Raw genomic sequence first — 15,811 nt, 5'->3', positions numbered from 1 at the left:
TTGCATACACGCCAATCTTATGGAAGTATTTTCCCAAACGATACTCTCTTCACTTGATGACTCTTGCTTGTATCAAGTTAACCTAAAACTATCCAGTGCACCTCCACTAAGCAAAGGGTTATTCCTGCTCTGTAATAGATGAGGATAAAGCACTCAGAATATCTAAGTAGCTTGACCAGCGTTTCACAGTCCATCTGGGCAGAGCCAGGCTATGAGAGAGGGCAGGACTTCTGAACAGTTTCCATGGCCGAAGAGTTTCTAGTTTCTTTAAAGAAAAGATCAGTAGCACACTTCTATGCAGGAGAAAGTAATTAAAAACCAATTTTCACTATAGATTTGTTTGCCAGAGCATCCCAGACTCCTTCAGGTATAACTGTATGGCTTAGACATCAAATCCCTCACTGAGTATGTTAAATGTCTGCCCTCTCTTCACATAATAAGGCTGAGAGAGCCCAAGCTGGCTGCTCACTCCAAGCTAAATAGGTGACTCATCTGAACACATGCTTCCCTCCCGCAAAGAACAGGAGCATAGAGCCCACCGCATACCCTACAGACCCACACACTGCACTCTGATGCCTGGCTAATACTGGCCCATTCCTTCTCCAGTTCATTTGTGGATACACTGAGAAAAAACAGAAGCCACAGAAATGATTGAAAGTGTGTGTGTGTGTGTGTGTGTGTGTGTGTGTGTGTGTGTGTGTGTATGTGTAGCATCTACCCTGATGGTGAGCACAGGCTGACTCATTAAACACACATCTGTACACCTGTCTCACACAAGCATGCACAGATATGCACTTCATCCAGTCACAGATACAAACACAATGTCTCCTGTGGTTTCTCAGAAGTATCTGCTCCAGAACCATGAGCTTTGACATTCTACAGTGTTCCTCTCTGCCTCAACCTCCCCGTCCACAGCTGCTGCCTGCCTCTGTCAGCAGATAAACATCCAACACCTGTTGGCAAGGTGCTTAGTTTGTATCGGATCCTCTGGCTTTCTGAGCTAAGGAATGAGTGAAGTGGGTCTTTGTAGGAAGCCACGTGTTAAAATATCACTCCTCATAACATGACCTGCTTGGAATGACAAGACCATCATATGTTACAAGGGACATCCAAGCATGAAAACCTGAGTTCAGCCTGTGAGTAGTGGATGAGGTCCTGCCACAGCTAACAGCAGCATACTGTACTTCTGAGGAGGCAAGCAGGGGATGGCTGCCTAGTCTCAATGCTGACCCATACTCCAAAGCCTCTCAGAACCCCACTTGTAATGAGAAGGGTCGGAGGCACGCATCTCTCCTCCCATGTTGTACAGATGCAATGAAAGGTAAGAGGTGCTTGGGACAGAGACTGGTGGCTGCAGCACAGGATTCTTGACAAAAATACTCAAGAGAGTTCCAAGGCTACTGTCCTGGCTACCTTGGCAGCAGTTCTCTCATCAGAACAGTGTGCTCTGCCAAGCTTCTTCTCTGGGAGCAAAGCAGCACCCCTCCCTAGGAGGCAGCTGGCATGGCCAATAGTACCGTCAGTTCTCTCAGCTACCTCACTAGCACTGGGGTGTTAGCTCTGGAAAACTATGAGTGAGGAAGGGAAGTGCCACATACATGCTCATGTGTGCTTTCATGTCTCAGCAGAAACCCCAATATATGTGCCAACAGTTCCATTCCACTGTTGCCCCAGAACTGGCTAGCAAAGTTATCCTGACTCCCCCAAACTGATTCATGCAACCCCAGTGACCATACTGCTCCTGGGGCAGAGCCCTAAAACCCAAAGTAAACAAGAGGAGTCAGCCTGAGTTTCCAAAATCTCCCATGGCCATAGAGGTTCTAATATCTTTCATATCCATAAAACAGTCAGGCCTAGCATTGGGAGAAGCACAAATCTAGGATTTGTTAAACCATTATATTAATTAAATACAATTAACTGAAGATAGTTAAGGCATTATTTTAAACTATTATATTGTTAAATCATTATATCATGATTCTGTCCCCAAAGCTTTCTCCCTTTCCTGGTAGTCACATACCCCAAGATCAGTCACTGGGGAACAAGATGTCTGTTATAACATGGACTCCTTCATTGCACAGAGCCACAGTGTGCACCCAGAGTTCACACTGGTGTTCCAGTCCTTTAACACCTACAGCAGATGGTCTCAGCTCCCAGAATCATGACTTTCGATCATAGGCTGAAAATGTGCAGCCTGAAGGTCATGCAGAATCTTTGAAAAGCAGAAGAGATAAGATGCGTGGGGACATTCTCTCACGTAAGTCACCAGATCCCCCTCACTTCCTGTCAGGTCTTGGATACACAAGACTTAATCCTGAGGACAGTGACTCCATGCCAAGGACCATGTGGTGGTAGGGGGGAGGAGATGCTGTCAGAGAACTTATGTATGTTTGTAGATCAAACAAAATATGTAGAAATGAGAAGTTGAGCAATGTTCCACCTTAAGACTGGCTTTGGGGCACTGCTCATTCCTTTCCTGGGCCTTTTCTTGTTTTTTGAATTACACATGTTAAGTATCCTTCCATACTTCTCCATTGACCAGCTAAGGCTATGTCCCACCCTTCTCCCTGTGGTTCTGAGCTTTGAAAGTCTTGCTCACTGATGCTCACATGCCTTTTCCTCTATAGCTATGGGTTCAAGTTTACCTGCTCAACTTGACCAATACTAGAGGCTTCCGCACCCAACATGTCAACACAGGGAATGGTCCCTATGTCTCACCACCTCACTACTTGCTGTCAGACTCACTACTTCAGCCTAAGACACCCATTCTGCCTCTCTCTTTGCTCCTAACCATTTCTCCTTTATGTTTGTGTTGGTCTCTTGTGTCTTCATTTGATTAACTTCACCATGCAAACATCTTCCCATCAGTTGGATACTGAAAAAATCCCAGGCTGCAGTGCTGTGATCACCAGACTCCTCACTAGACCAAGACTTGTTTTGCTGTGTGTTCTCTGGCCTTTACTCTTTCCTCTACTTGGGATCAGCAGAGGCAGCAGAGACTGAATGTTCATGAGCTAACCCTTGTGTCTCAGCCTTTTCTGAATCCTTTAGGGATTTTTGCTGGAGTCATTGCAAGGTTCTGCTCCTGTCTGACAATGAGAACCAGCAGCTGGGGTACCTCTGAGTGACAGAGTAATGTGCACCCTGGTGACTTCTGCTGAAGGAAGACCTAGGTCAAAGACAACTGCTTTGAACCTTGAACCTACACACATACCAGGAAAATTTGCAGCCAGTTTCAAGAAGCTACACGTCAGTCTGCCTGGGTAAGATGTCCAATACCCTCCAGAAGGAATACCACTAATTCTTTTAAAAAAGGGAGAGAGATGCATTGATAGAAACCTTTTTATAATTTATTTGCTGTTGATAACCTTTGGTATAAAAATGAAGCTCTAGCTAAATGCAGGGTTTCGGTGGTGAAATTTAACCCAATGAACAAATAAATAACTATTTACAATCTTCGGCAAAAAAAAAAAAAACAATGTTCCATTAATGTATATGAGAAGACTTTGTTTTTTTTTAACTACATAAATAATTTACAAAAATAATATGGTACATTGAATGTATTCACATTGCCCCCACCACCTTGTACCATTGAACCAAATGTTCAACTGAGAGCCTAAGTGTTCTTCACATCCTCATGGTCGGAAGTCTCCCAACCCTGTGCTGGCCTTGGGAATTCAGTTCCACAAAAATCTAAAAAGTGCAGGATAACAAGACACCAGGAAACTCACCCTCAGAGATTTCAACACGAGTAACTGCATCAAGATGAACTGTGGGAACTCAGATCAACATCATGAATTCTTTCTATCTGACTTAGAAATGCAGTTGTCATTACCAGAAAGGGGACTGTGTGTCCCACTCCCACCAGAGGGACAAAATATACTTCCACTGAACTCATGTGGAGTAGAAGAGACAGTACTTCCTGCTGGGAGTTCATGCAGCTTAAAGCAAAAAATAATAATAAAATCAAATAAACCAAGCATATGTCTATAATGGTGTGACTGATTAATGGGTGTGTCTGGAAAAAAAATGATGTTTCCTTCAGCATTAAAATAAAAAGAACCTATATACAGCAAATAGATATTAGTAAAAAGAACTGAATTAAAATTATTGTTAATTATGCATATTAAGGTTCCATTTTATCATGACATAAAGCCTTGTTTTTCAAACAGTAGATACTTGTAAGTGTGTCTTTATATCATTATATCCTTGTCATATGCTTATTTCTAGAAATCAGACTACATACTTGTTACTTTGTATGTTTGAAATAAATTATTGGTGAGTGGAGCTATATTCCAAATTATTTAATAAATATTAATAAAACAGCTGTACCTGGAACCTTAATTAAATGCATTACCAAATTCAGCAAAAGCAACTTTTGCATAATTCTAGAGCAGGAGTAGAGCACCAAAGTGCATCTGTCAACTTATCTGCCAGTCTGTTTCCTAGTAGCAGGGACAGGGGAGGATGCCCAGACAGAGATCCCAGTAGTCAGTAGGCAGAGCCTGAAGACTTCCAGCCGGGTATGCTTTCCACAGGGCCCAACCCAGGCAGCCACTTTAAAAGGACATTGCCTCTGCCGAGCTTTTCTTCTGAAAGCTCCAAGAAGCCTGCAACTGGAAGCCTGAAATATTCCCCTTTGCAAGGACACAGCTTCCTGTCTCTGTGAAGTCAGCTTTAACTGTGGCCAAGTGAGAACTGCTTTTCTTCTAACTTCGCATTCACTTTCTATGTTCTGATTATTTAATGTTTCAAATCCCTGGACAAAGCGCCACAGTCTCATGTGACTGTCTTCTGGCCTCTCCCTTACTACAGCCGAGTTCACCTGATCTTTCTTTCTGTTCAGCCTCACAGGATTTGTGTGTTATTGTAGAACAGCACGAATCCCAAGAACAGTGACAACATTAAGCACTGAAAGTAGGTGAGCGATATTTTTCATGCTTAATTTATGAGAATGACTTATACACAATATTCCCTTCAACTCCATATACACATAAATACTGCAAGTAATTACATTTTACATGTAAACGTCATTCCTTTTTAAACAGACAAGAAAAGGCAACGCAGCGACATGCTCGGTTTTTGCTCCACCATGAGCCTCAAATCTCATTCAACTGTTTGCCCGCAGCAGACTAGATGCTCATCTTGGAGCTCTCTTGATGTTTCTCCTTTGAAGGCACTTGGACTTGGTGCTGATGAAGGAGGTGTGAAGATTCACTCAGTTTAAGATCAAGAAACAGGAAATGCCGCATGGCAGAAAAGCCGCAAGTGCCAAGATGGACCAATGTGTCTAGGAAGGGGTGTTGGCAGCACATTGCTGGAACTGGAGCCCTGCTCGCTAGATGTCTAGAAGAGAAGGAACAACAGGATGAGGAAGAAACAACCCCAGGGGTATTTTACTATGTTTCTTTGTTTCCATCTTATAGTTATAGCCCAGAACTCACTGTGTAGATCAGACTGGCCTCAAATGAAGTGATCCTCCTGCCTCAGTCTCCCAAGTGCTAATGTTACATGCATGACCTCAGATACCATCATTTTAATTTTAAAATTACGTATATGAGATAGATGAGTAGAACAGATTAATAAATAAGAGAGAGGTGTTTGGATGAGAGAGTAGATGAGAGATGAGTGAATGAATGGAAAGACAGAAGGGTGGATGGACAGATGAATAAATAGGCATTTGGATGGGCAGGTAGATAAATAGCCATTTGGAAGGATGCATGTGTAGATGGATGTATTAATGAGTGGATACATTAAGAAAAAAGAAATATCTTCAATGGAATCATAACATGAGAAAACACCTTCAGTGGCAAAAGGAGAGGAAGCAATGTTCTTGATTTTGCTTCTCCTTGTTTTGTGTATTATTTTCAATGTATGAGTGTTGAGAAATATTTTTGAACTTTACTAATCTCTGTAAAAGATATATTATTAGATGAGACTTGTCAAGTTTTCTTTCAGGTTTATATTTTGATTCAGATAAATTAACTTCTAGCAATATAACTAAGAAGGGGCTGCCCTTCCTCCCTCACTTCTATTCCTCTTTCTTTCCTTCTTCCTTCCCTCTTCCCCTCATTTCCTTTCTTATTTCAATTTTTAGTAAAGATAGTAATCTAAAATGACCCTAGAAATTCAGAAAGTATGGAATCAAAGAGTGCTAGGACTCAATACAGTGTCAGATACGGCCTGTGGTGGGTCAGAAAGCATTTGTACCTACCAAAGACACTCAGATTCAATTTAAAACAAAAAACCCATCAAGAAAAAAAGAGAAAGAAGAGAAGGAGGAGGAGGAGAATAAGGAAAGAAGGAAGGGAAAAAGAGAAGAGAGAAAGAAAGAAAGAAAGAAAGAAAGAAAGAAAGAAAGAAAGCAAGCAAGCTCATAGCAACAGTTCATTTCTCTGGAATTTAGCCTCTGTAGGCAGAAGAATGGATGCCAGCCCGTCCTGGTCCTAAGGGACCATCCCCTGATAGGAGCACATACTCACCTCTGCACTCATACTTGAGGTCTGAGAAGTAGACCATTTCTTGGGAGAAGACAAACAGGCCCAGCCGTCCACCAGCATAGGTTTGGTCATAAATTGGTCCTGAATCAGCCATGACCTGCTTTCCTTCATGCACTAAGACTCTAAAACAGGTAAGGAAATAAAGATCAAAAGAGAACTTGAACCCTGAAGCACAGTCACCAGAGACCTGTGGTTAGTTTTGGATGCCAGCTGTTGGCTAAGAAGAATCTACTTTTCCTGTTTAGGGCTGAGGATGAAAGCATGACCTTGTGTATGCTGACCAGTGTTCTCCGATCTACCATTGAGCTACACCCAGACAAACAAGGAGGGATCTGTAGCCCCACCCTCTGCTCAGAGGCTGAGCAGAACTTGTTTCCCTTTAGAAGCACTGACTCCTGTCATGCAGCAGACTCTGAAGAGTCCATTTCCTCTCACAGGCAAAGCTGCTGTATACTTGGTGTGTGGGACTGCAATTGGCCAGTGACTACAAACTGCAGTAGGTTACCTTTAAGAGACAAGGCAGTGTAAAGAATAAAGGGTGTTTTCAGACTGCTTGTGAGGGGGTGGGTGCCTGTTTCTCTTACTTAGAGCCAGGTCTTCCCCGCGTGTGGCTCCCAAAGCTTTCATTTTCCCTGAAGATCCCGAGTCTCATTTTTGTCCCATTGTAAGAGGTGCCTGAGAGTGGGGACACGACTCGATTTTCCTGGCTCAGAATGGCAAGTGATGGCACAGAATTTCCTGATGGAGCACGTGACAGATGGGGGACCTCTTTGCAGGGACATTATTCCCCACACACCAGTCCAGACACATCCACCCAGACCCTCAGGGATCTGCAGACACCAGCTAGCCATCAGGGGTGAGACTGAGTGAAAGGGCATTTGCTTATCTTATACAATAAACTAGATTCCATCCAGATGGATGTAGGGTGGTTTGTATACCAGCCAGCAAGTATTTAAGACACAGTTTACTTTTCAGATTTTTAAAGTAAGTAATGTATAGGAAGAATGCAAAATAGTTGAGAAAGGGCATTTAAACTCAGGAATCCAGAGAAGAACATAAAAGAGCTCATTACAGCATAGTTATTTATTGATACTCTTTAATGTAAAGGTAGACAGAAAAGGCAAATTGTCCATCTAATGAAAAAGAGTAGTCTGTCTATGCAATGGGAAGCAGATTATCCATCTGATGAAAAAGCTATCTGGATATCTGTTGTGGGTAGTTTAACACCCAACAATTGTGCCTAGGGGGGCAAGTTGTAAAGTAACAAAATGTGTGTGTGTGTGTGTGTGTGTGTGTGTGTGTGTGTGTGTGTTTTATCCACTTGGAGAGTACTGGTAGCACAGTCACCACTCAGAACCAAACGCAGGTAGAAAAAAAAAAGGTAAGCCAGGAAGGGCCAGAGTACATCTGATTCTGGTCAGATCCCATGCAAAAGCATTTAAAACTATACATAAGAGCTGTCCAATGGAAAGGCCGACTGGTTGTTTAATGGGAAAGATTAGCCTACCCACTGGGATGAAGCCTATCTCTGGACAGAAATGTACAACTGCCCTTACCTCATGTAGCCTGTCTTAGGCCTGTGGATCAGGTGCCACCTGTAAGCGGTATAGTCTTTCCAGCCGATGTTTTTGGGGTCATGCCATAGAGTTCGCACCTGTGGAAAATCAGCATTGTTGAAGGATGAGATGTGTGCCTCGGATGAGATGTGTGCCTCTCTACCGTCCTCCCTCTAGACTGTGCAAAGTGATACCCCACTTGTTGTACTACCTCCCTAGGACATTTTGTTTTGTATGCTCTATTTTCAAACACTGTCTATCATCTACCCTACTATGCGCAGCTATGAGATAATACAGTGTGCATCTAAGTCCACTGTAGGGTGTGTTACAGTTAACTCGAGGAGTGTGAACATGACCCAGACAGTCATGAATCTGAATTCATATCTTCTGCTTCTTGAGTGTGGAGCTATGAACAGGACTGGCACTGTCAAGTCCTGTCTCTGCAAGAGACTGGACATGTGTTCAATCTTGCCAGCCATGTTTTTAGAAGCACTGGGCATTCTGTGTTTAAGAAAGTAGGTATTTGACACCAACTATTAAAATGATTGCTATTTGATTAAAAAATGAGGGCAGAAGGGTATCTCCCTGGAATAGGTTAAGATTGCAGGGTTTGTCCGGAAGAGGTCATCCACTGCCCTGTTTCTCACCTGGCCTTCTGTGTTTCCTGTGTGCCACAGGGCATTCCTCAGGTGCTCGCCAGTACCAGTCGTGGAGTTTACCACTTTGAGTGACACACCAGAGTAGCCATAAGCCCGACTGGGCTTATCTTCCCAGTAGGTCTGGGTCACCTGCTTCCACATCACCACATAGAAGCGGCTGCTTGACTGATAGCCAAAGACGAAGCCAGCATAGTCATCATCCCGGTCAGTGTTGACATAGAAAGTGCCACTGAAGTCCACAGACCCAAACTCATCGAAACCTGAGTGTAGAGGAAACACGAATGGTCTGGAGGTCCAGGGAAATGCACATGGGGACTCCTCAGGAGTCCATTTCACAGAAACATGGATCTGAAGAGCTTAGATTAGCTTAGATAACCCATACTCTTCACTGAGAGATCAGCAAAAGGACTTGTGACCCTGGTGACAGTTTTGTGGCTCCAGTGTATCACACATCATTTGTTTCAGAGAGACCATATGTGAACTGGGTTACTGAACATCAAATTCCATTGGCCAGAGAGTTGCAAACCTGTGCTTTCCCAGATCCCTTAGCCAGATTATGAAGGGAGACTAGTCTACAGACCAAGGAAGGGTAAGGCTACCAGAAAAATGATTCTGAATCCTGGCCACCTGGCCTCACTTAACCACCTACAGGATCTCAGGCTCACCTACAGCGATGCCAGGGTCCGAGTTTGCTGTCTGCACCAGCTCTTTGCCTTGGTGACGAATTACCCAGTTGGGATCAATTTGTGTGGTCCCCTTGGGATCCAGAGGGACCATCTGGAAGTTTCTAAAGTCTGTCTCGGTGATGGCATTGTTCTCAGGACACACATCATCAATATCTGGGACGTTATCGTTGTCAAAGTCGTCTTTACAAATATCACCTCGGCCGTCACCTACATGTAAGGAAGAAACAAACACAAGGGGACAAGTTAGCTGGTTTGCATTTCCCTTCGTGTATATAAACAGAGACCTCTGGCTCCATAAGATCTGAGGCTGTGCACCTTGTGGTTAATTGTGGACCTAGGGTCAACTGCCTCTAAAATATTGAGCTTGTAAAGCTATAAGGAATCCCAGGAATGCTTTTAAAAACACCCTCACTGCAAACACTACAGCCAAGGATAGCACCAGCCGTAAAGCCCTCCCAAGAGCTCCGCTTCCTACATTCAGAGTTGAAAACAGAAAGTTGGCGACTGCCAATGTCCTCTAAGCTCACTCTTCGCTGTCATCCTCAGTCACTGGAGCCATTTTAATTTGTTTGGCATTTAAAATAAAACCTTTCCAGCACACATGACTTCCCCTAAGGAGATCTGACCCAGTGAGTTTGGTCTGCAAAGAGGGCTAGGTCATGCTTGTGACCTTACAGCTGCCCTGTCCTTGCCTCAGTGTGTTCTTGGCCACAGTGAAATGCCCAAAGGCAGAGGCAATGAAATATACCAGGCACTCTGCTGTGACCTCTTATTAAAAAGGAACAAAAGACTGTCCTTGGCCACAGTGAAATGCCCACAGGCAGAGGTAATGAAGTATACCAGGCTCTCTGCTCTTATTAAAAAGGAACAAAAGAAACCATATTTGGTATCTAGATTGATATCGTAATTTCCCCATTCTTCAAACCAGTTTTTTAGTTCTGGTATCAAATATCATAGGCTCCCTTACTGTGTGAAACACATAATTAGATGTACAGGCATTTTCTTTTCTTGATACAAGGTCTCAGCACAGGCACACTTCAAACTGGCTATACAGAGCCAAGGATGATTTTGAATGGTCCTTCAGCTTCTCTCTCCTGAGTTATAAGTATTCATCACTATGCCTTGTCTTTGTAGTGCTGAGTTTTCATGCTAGGCAAGTGCTTTACCAATTAATCTATTCCCCAGCCTCAGCATCTCAAAAGTAATAAAAGTACCCCTCACTGCCTCCTCTCCTTCCCAGCCCCCTTCCTAGGTGAGCCAAAGGCCACCTCCCACTGTCTGCACTAGTGTCTGCTTCAAGCTGGGGGGCTCTCTGCTGAAAGCATTCTTTCCTGTGCAGGGAGAGTCCTGCAGCTGCCCTTGGGCCTTGGCCAGTCTTTTCACGTGCTTCTGAGTCATATTGGCTCAACACCCCAGGACTCCTGGTCTCCATTTGTTCAGGGTAAGTGTCTTCCAAGGAGAGCTTGGATCATCCTGCCCATTGGGAGGGAGTTAGTGACCAGCCTATCAGCAAGCCCAGCTGCGTGCTTTGTTATTCAGAACTGTGGTCTATCTGGGGTGTGACATCCTCCTGAGCTTTTACAGCTACAGACCTCTGATGTGCACAAGATTTTCCATTTCGCACCTTCCCTATTTTCTTTAATAGATATAAAGCAATAAACCCCCGCCTCCCCCCCCCCCACCATTCTGACAATGGCTGCATTCAGTGAACCTTATTTCTTTCTAAGTGTTTGCCAAAGGTTTTCAAAAGTACCTGGATGCTGATGGGCTTCCTCATCCTGACTCCCACAGACAAACCTCACTTCTATCATTGGTAAGATAATAAACACACACGAAGAAGCTGAAACTTGCAGCAAGCTAGACAGAAGATCAGACATCTCCATGCCCAGGACCCTGAGATAACCACCCTGCTGATTTTTGAGCTTCCAAACCAGAGAAGTCCTGGCTCTGTGGGACTGCTCACACAGTTTGCAACACACATGTGAACTGAGGAAGGCACCCACCATCTGAGTCTTCCTGGTCTGGATTGAACACAAGCCGGCAGTTGTCTCTGTCATCTGGAACACCGTCATTGTCATCATCAGAGTCACAGGCATCACCCTTGCCATCATTGTCGTGGTCAGCCTGGTTGGAGTTGGAGATGTATGGGCAGTTGTCTTGGTTGTTCTGGTGGCCGTCATCATCTATGTCCTCATTGTTGTCACACTGGTCTCCAACGAGATCATTGTCCTGATCAGTCTGGGGGACAAAGTAGGAAGTGAACACCATGAATACTCCCTGATGAAGTACATGAAGACTTGGGTACTAGACTAGAGACCTACCCCCTCATGGTACAGGACAGCACTGGGGCCCAAGGTGCAAAACTGGGGTATGCTGGCTCACTTGCTGTCCACACAGAAGAGAATTTGAAATGGAGACTCCTGGGTTCAGGCTCTCCTAGCCTGTGCCCCATTGCACAGGGGACTTCTTATAGCTAACTACCACTCAGTTATCGTGGGAAAGCCTTTCTCCACCACCACTGTATACTCTGCAGACCATATTCCTGGTCCCATTCTTCAGGTTCATTCCAAAGGCAAGCCTGGAAATGTAGCTAGTTCTGGGTTTGCCTCAGGATAACCATGGAGACTAATTTTCCCCCAGACAGTATGGGGAAGTCACTTCCTCCCTTGGCCTGCAGCCACCTAGCTATAATGTGCTTAGATTTGGTCTCTGTAAGAGGTTCCAACTGAGCTTATAGCAAACTATGTTGTCATGCTTGGCAGGGCACATGAGAACCACACAGGAGCATCTTTATGAAGCTGCTTGAGGATGAGGAACGCCCTGCTCTGGATGGGGGTCACCCTCAAAGGCTCATCTCCAGGCAGCAGCTGGGGATCACAGAGTTCTGCTTGGACACATCTCATCACCTGATCTGGGTTGTGCATCAGGGGACAATTGTCACAGTGGTCACCCACACCATCACCGTCTGTGTCTCTCTGGTCAGTGTTGTAGACATATGGACAATTGTCTCGTTCATTGAAAACATCTGTTGGTGAAAAAACAAAGCAGTGACTGAGTTTAGAGAAGGTGCATCATTTCTCCATCATACTGGATAACATACAAACATTCACTAGGAAAATGGCAAAAATTTAAAGATTATTAGATTCATGGAAGAGTGTATAATATATTTTCCATTAAAATTCAAATTCCCAGTGAGACCCTTTCTCCAAAACAAAACAACAACAACAAAAATCCTATTTCCTTAACCTAAAAGATGAATGTTTGGGATTCTCTGAGCCATGCTATCTAGTCAGAAGAGGGTGGGTGTGGTGTGTCCTCTGAGCTTGCTGTTTTGACTGTTCCCACTGAGATCTCAGAAAGTGTCAGTTAAGTCCGTGCGAATGTGAGAGCCTCGGGGAGATGTTGCCTCATCACCCACACACAGTGGGAGAGAAATGATGGTGCAGATAGATCAGCCAGGGTCTTAGAAATCTGAAAATAAGGAACAAAGTCCACCAGTACTAAAGAAATAATAATTAGAAGAAGAAGGGGGAGAAGGAGGAGGAGGAGGAGAAGAAGGAGGAGAAGGAGGAGGAGGAGGAGGAGGAGGAGGAGGAGGAGGAGGAGGAGGAGGAGGAGGAGGAGGAGGAGGAGAAGGAGAAGGAGAAGGAGAAGGAGAAGGAGAAGGAGAAGGAGAAGGAGAAGGAGAAGGAGAAGGAGAAGGAGAAGGAGAAGGAGAAGGAGAAGGAGAAGGAGAAGGAGAAGGAGAAGGAGAAGGAGAAGAAGAAGAAGAAGAAGAAGAAGAAGAAGAAGAAGAAGAAGAAGAAGAAGAAGAAGAAGAAGAAGAAGAACCACTGGCAAACTGAAGGAAGACGAAGCCACTTTGGGGAGTGAAAAAGTCAACAAAAAGGACCCTTTAAAATGACAGGGTATAGAAACTGAGACCCCAGCTGGCTCAGCAGAGCCTACATTAGAACCAACACGAGGTGCCTGCTGACTGCATCAACCTTCTAGAAGGCAGAGTGATCAAGACTGCCCTGAGGATAAGGTTGGATGCTGAAGCTGACTGGAAAGTTCTATAAGAACATATACTTTGAGATGGGTCCATGTAGCAGGTAGACAGAGGGGATGAAGGAGCTCCAGGCTTCGGATGGATGAGGAGTGAAGGGAGACTCATGGGTACACAGAGGAGTCAAGCAGGGCAGTGATCTGAGTGTCTCCTAGCTCTACAGCGACACCCTGAGAGAGCAGTGATTGAGTTTCAAGGATGGTGTGCTAGGTCTCTGGGCTCTTGCATACAGGACGCCAGGTCTCAGGGTTAAATGTCAGCCTGCAGTGATATGTCAGAGCTCACAGGGTACACCTGTGTCATTCTACCTGCCTAGGGACCTAGGTCCCATGGTTAGGCCTTATCAATAAACAATAAGAAATGTGAGTGGAAGTAAGACAAACAGCCCTCCTCTCGCCCTTGGATGAGCAGATGGATGTGGCAAGAGCTCCAGCTTTTGGGTGATTTAGATGGAATATTCACTGCAGGAGATGCAGTGAGGCATCTGTTTTAATGTTTAATCTGTTTTAATCTGTTTTAAAACATCTGGGGCTTACCTCAAGGGAAGAAAATGCAGAAAACTGTGATTTTCTAAGAATGGACCTGAGGCTTGTGGGGAAAGGCAAGCTATTTAAGGATTCATTTTCATAAGCATATAGGTAAACTGAGCTCTTCTAAAATGTTCAGAATGGCAGAGCTCCTGGCAAACATGGAAGGCTGCTACCAGGACCCACAAGGATACCAAAATCCAGATGTCCAAATTCATTACACAAAATGGAGTGATGTTTACAAGCCATCTAGTTAGAATCCCCTACATACTTAAAAGTCATCTCTATATTGTAATTTTGTTGTTTAGATGAACGTCATGGTGAAGTTCTAGGGGTTAGTAAGATGGTTCTGTGGCCAAAAGAGCCTGCAGCACAAGCCTGACGACCCACGTTCGATCCTCAGAACCCACATTAAAACAGAGCAAATGAAAAACAGATGCAGCAGTGAGCATCTGTGGTGGTAGCACCTCTACAGCAAGATGTATGGAAGACATAGGAGAGTCACCTACATGTTCCCAGAACAGCTTGCCTAGAGTGCACAGTGCAATAGCACCCAGAGAGATCCTGCCTCAAGAAGGTGGATGGAGAACCAACTCCTGAATGCTATTTTCTGACGTACACACACACCAGGGCAGCACCCTCTGCCTTACACACACATGCACACGCACACACACACACACACATGAATAAATTAAAATTTAGAAACCCTTGCATGTTCTGTACATGCTCTTTCTCTATGGTTAGTTGATTTGTGGCTGTGAACCTGAGTACACAAAGTGCTGACTCAGCACTTATCGCCATGAACCCCTGATCTGTGTCACTAAAGTGAGCAGAGCCACTGACCGTCCCCATCAATGTCCACAGAGCAGGCGTCTCCCTCGCCGTTGTTATCTGTGTCGATCTGTGCTGGGTTGTGCACATAGGGGCAATTGTCACAGCGGTCTCCAACCTCATCCTTGTCATAGTCTAGTTGACGGGGATTGAAGAGAAGCTGGCAATTGTCCTAAAACCACCAGAAAAAGACATCAGAAAAAGCACAGACTGCCATAAGACTGCTCAGTACTTCAAAGCAGACCACCAGCAAGGAAGCAAAGAAAATGTGCCAGCTAGCCCGGCTCAGCATCTTGTGGTTTTGCAGTTCCATACACAACTGTCCTGCCCCATGAGTATTGAGATTTTTCTATTGCAAAGTGGCAGTCTCCTCTCTTTCACTCTTGAGACAGTAGGTGAGTGTGTGGATGGATGTGTGTGCAAGGAAGGGAGAGCATGGAATCTCACCATAGAGAACCCATCCTCGGGGAGCTATGTGAGCCCACGTTAAACCTTCTGATTGTAGGATTGAGCACAACTCACCAGAAGACAGGGAAGCTAATAAGGTCATTTGAGGCAACTGAGGAAAGTGAAGTTACTGAGTACTTTCTGCGTTGTACCCCAGGGAGCCCCGCGCGCCAGCTGATCAGTATTTGCAGTGACTATTTTCTCTATTGGTGGTCTTTGGGAGCTGTTCACAGTATGTCAGAAGAGCAGCCTCAGAGCCCGCATCTCTCTCAACTTCTCCGTGCTTGAGGGCAGTGCCCATCCTACCTTCTCGTCGCTCACACCGTCGTTGTCATCATCCTCGTCACAGGCATCTCCGATTCCGTCCTTATCAAAATCCTCCTGCCCAGAATTTGGCAGTTTGGGGCAGTTGTCCTGTGATTTGGGGGAGGAATAACAACCATGAAAGCATTCCAAAGTGTCCTCCTTTCCAAACCAGGGAAAAATAAAACAAGACTCAGGAAGCCAAGGATATAAATATCTGATACAAGTCGTCAGATAGAAGCAGAGTGAGCCTCAGA

General features: G+C 44.7%; 1 protein-coding gene across 1 annotated transcript in view; it reads right to left on the bottom strand.

Moving 5' to 3' along the window:
- Positions 1–4,926: 4,926 nt before the first annotated feature.
- The window catches only part of Thbs2 (thrombospondin 2), a 28,373-nt gene continuing 17,488 nt past the window's right edge, over positions 4,927–15,811 (bottom strand). The window contains exons 14-22 of the mRNA XM_076926571.1: positions 15,558–15,665; positions 14,817–14,976; positions 12,305–12,423; positions 11,402–11,636; positions 9,378–9,605; positions 8,701–8,972; positions 8,054–8,151; positions 6,480–6,619; positions 4,927–5,343 (exon numbers count right to left, since the gene is read on the bottom strand). Coding sequence (XP_076782686.1) covers positions 5,336–5,343; positions 6,480–6,619; positions 8,054–8,151; positions 8,701–8,972; positions 9,378–9,605; positions 11,402–11,636; positions 12,305–12,423; positions 14,817–14,976; positions 15,558–15,665 — 1,368 coding nt within the window. The 3' untranslated portion in view covers positions 4,927–5,335. The remainder of the gene's footprint in view (positions 5,344–6,479; positions 6,620–8,053; positions 8,152–8,700; positions 8,973–9,377; positions 9,606–11,401; positions 11,637–12,304; positions 12,424–14,816; positions 14,977–15,557; positions 15,666–15,811) is intronic.

This window comes from Arvicanthis niloticus, chromosome 28 (assembly GCF_011762505.2).
Source record: "Arvicanthis niloticus isolate mArvNil1 chromosome 28, mArvNil1.pat.X, whole genome shotgun sequence".
Taxonomy (NCBI): Eukaryota; Metazoa; Chordata; class Mammalia; order Rodentia; family Muridae; genus Arvicanthis; species Arvicanthis niloticus.
Note: the sequence above shows the minus strand (reverse complement) of the source record. Positions and strands in the feature narration are given on the sequence as shown.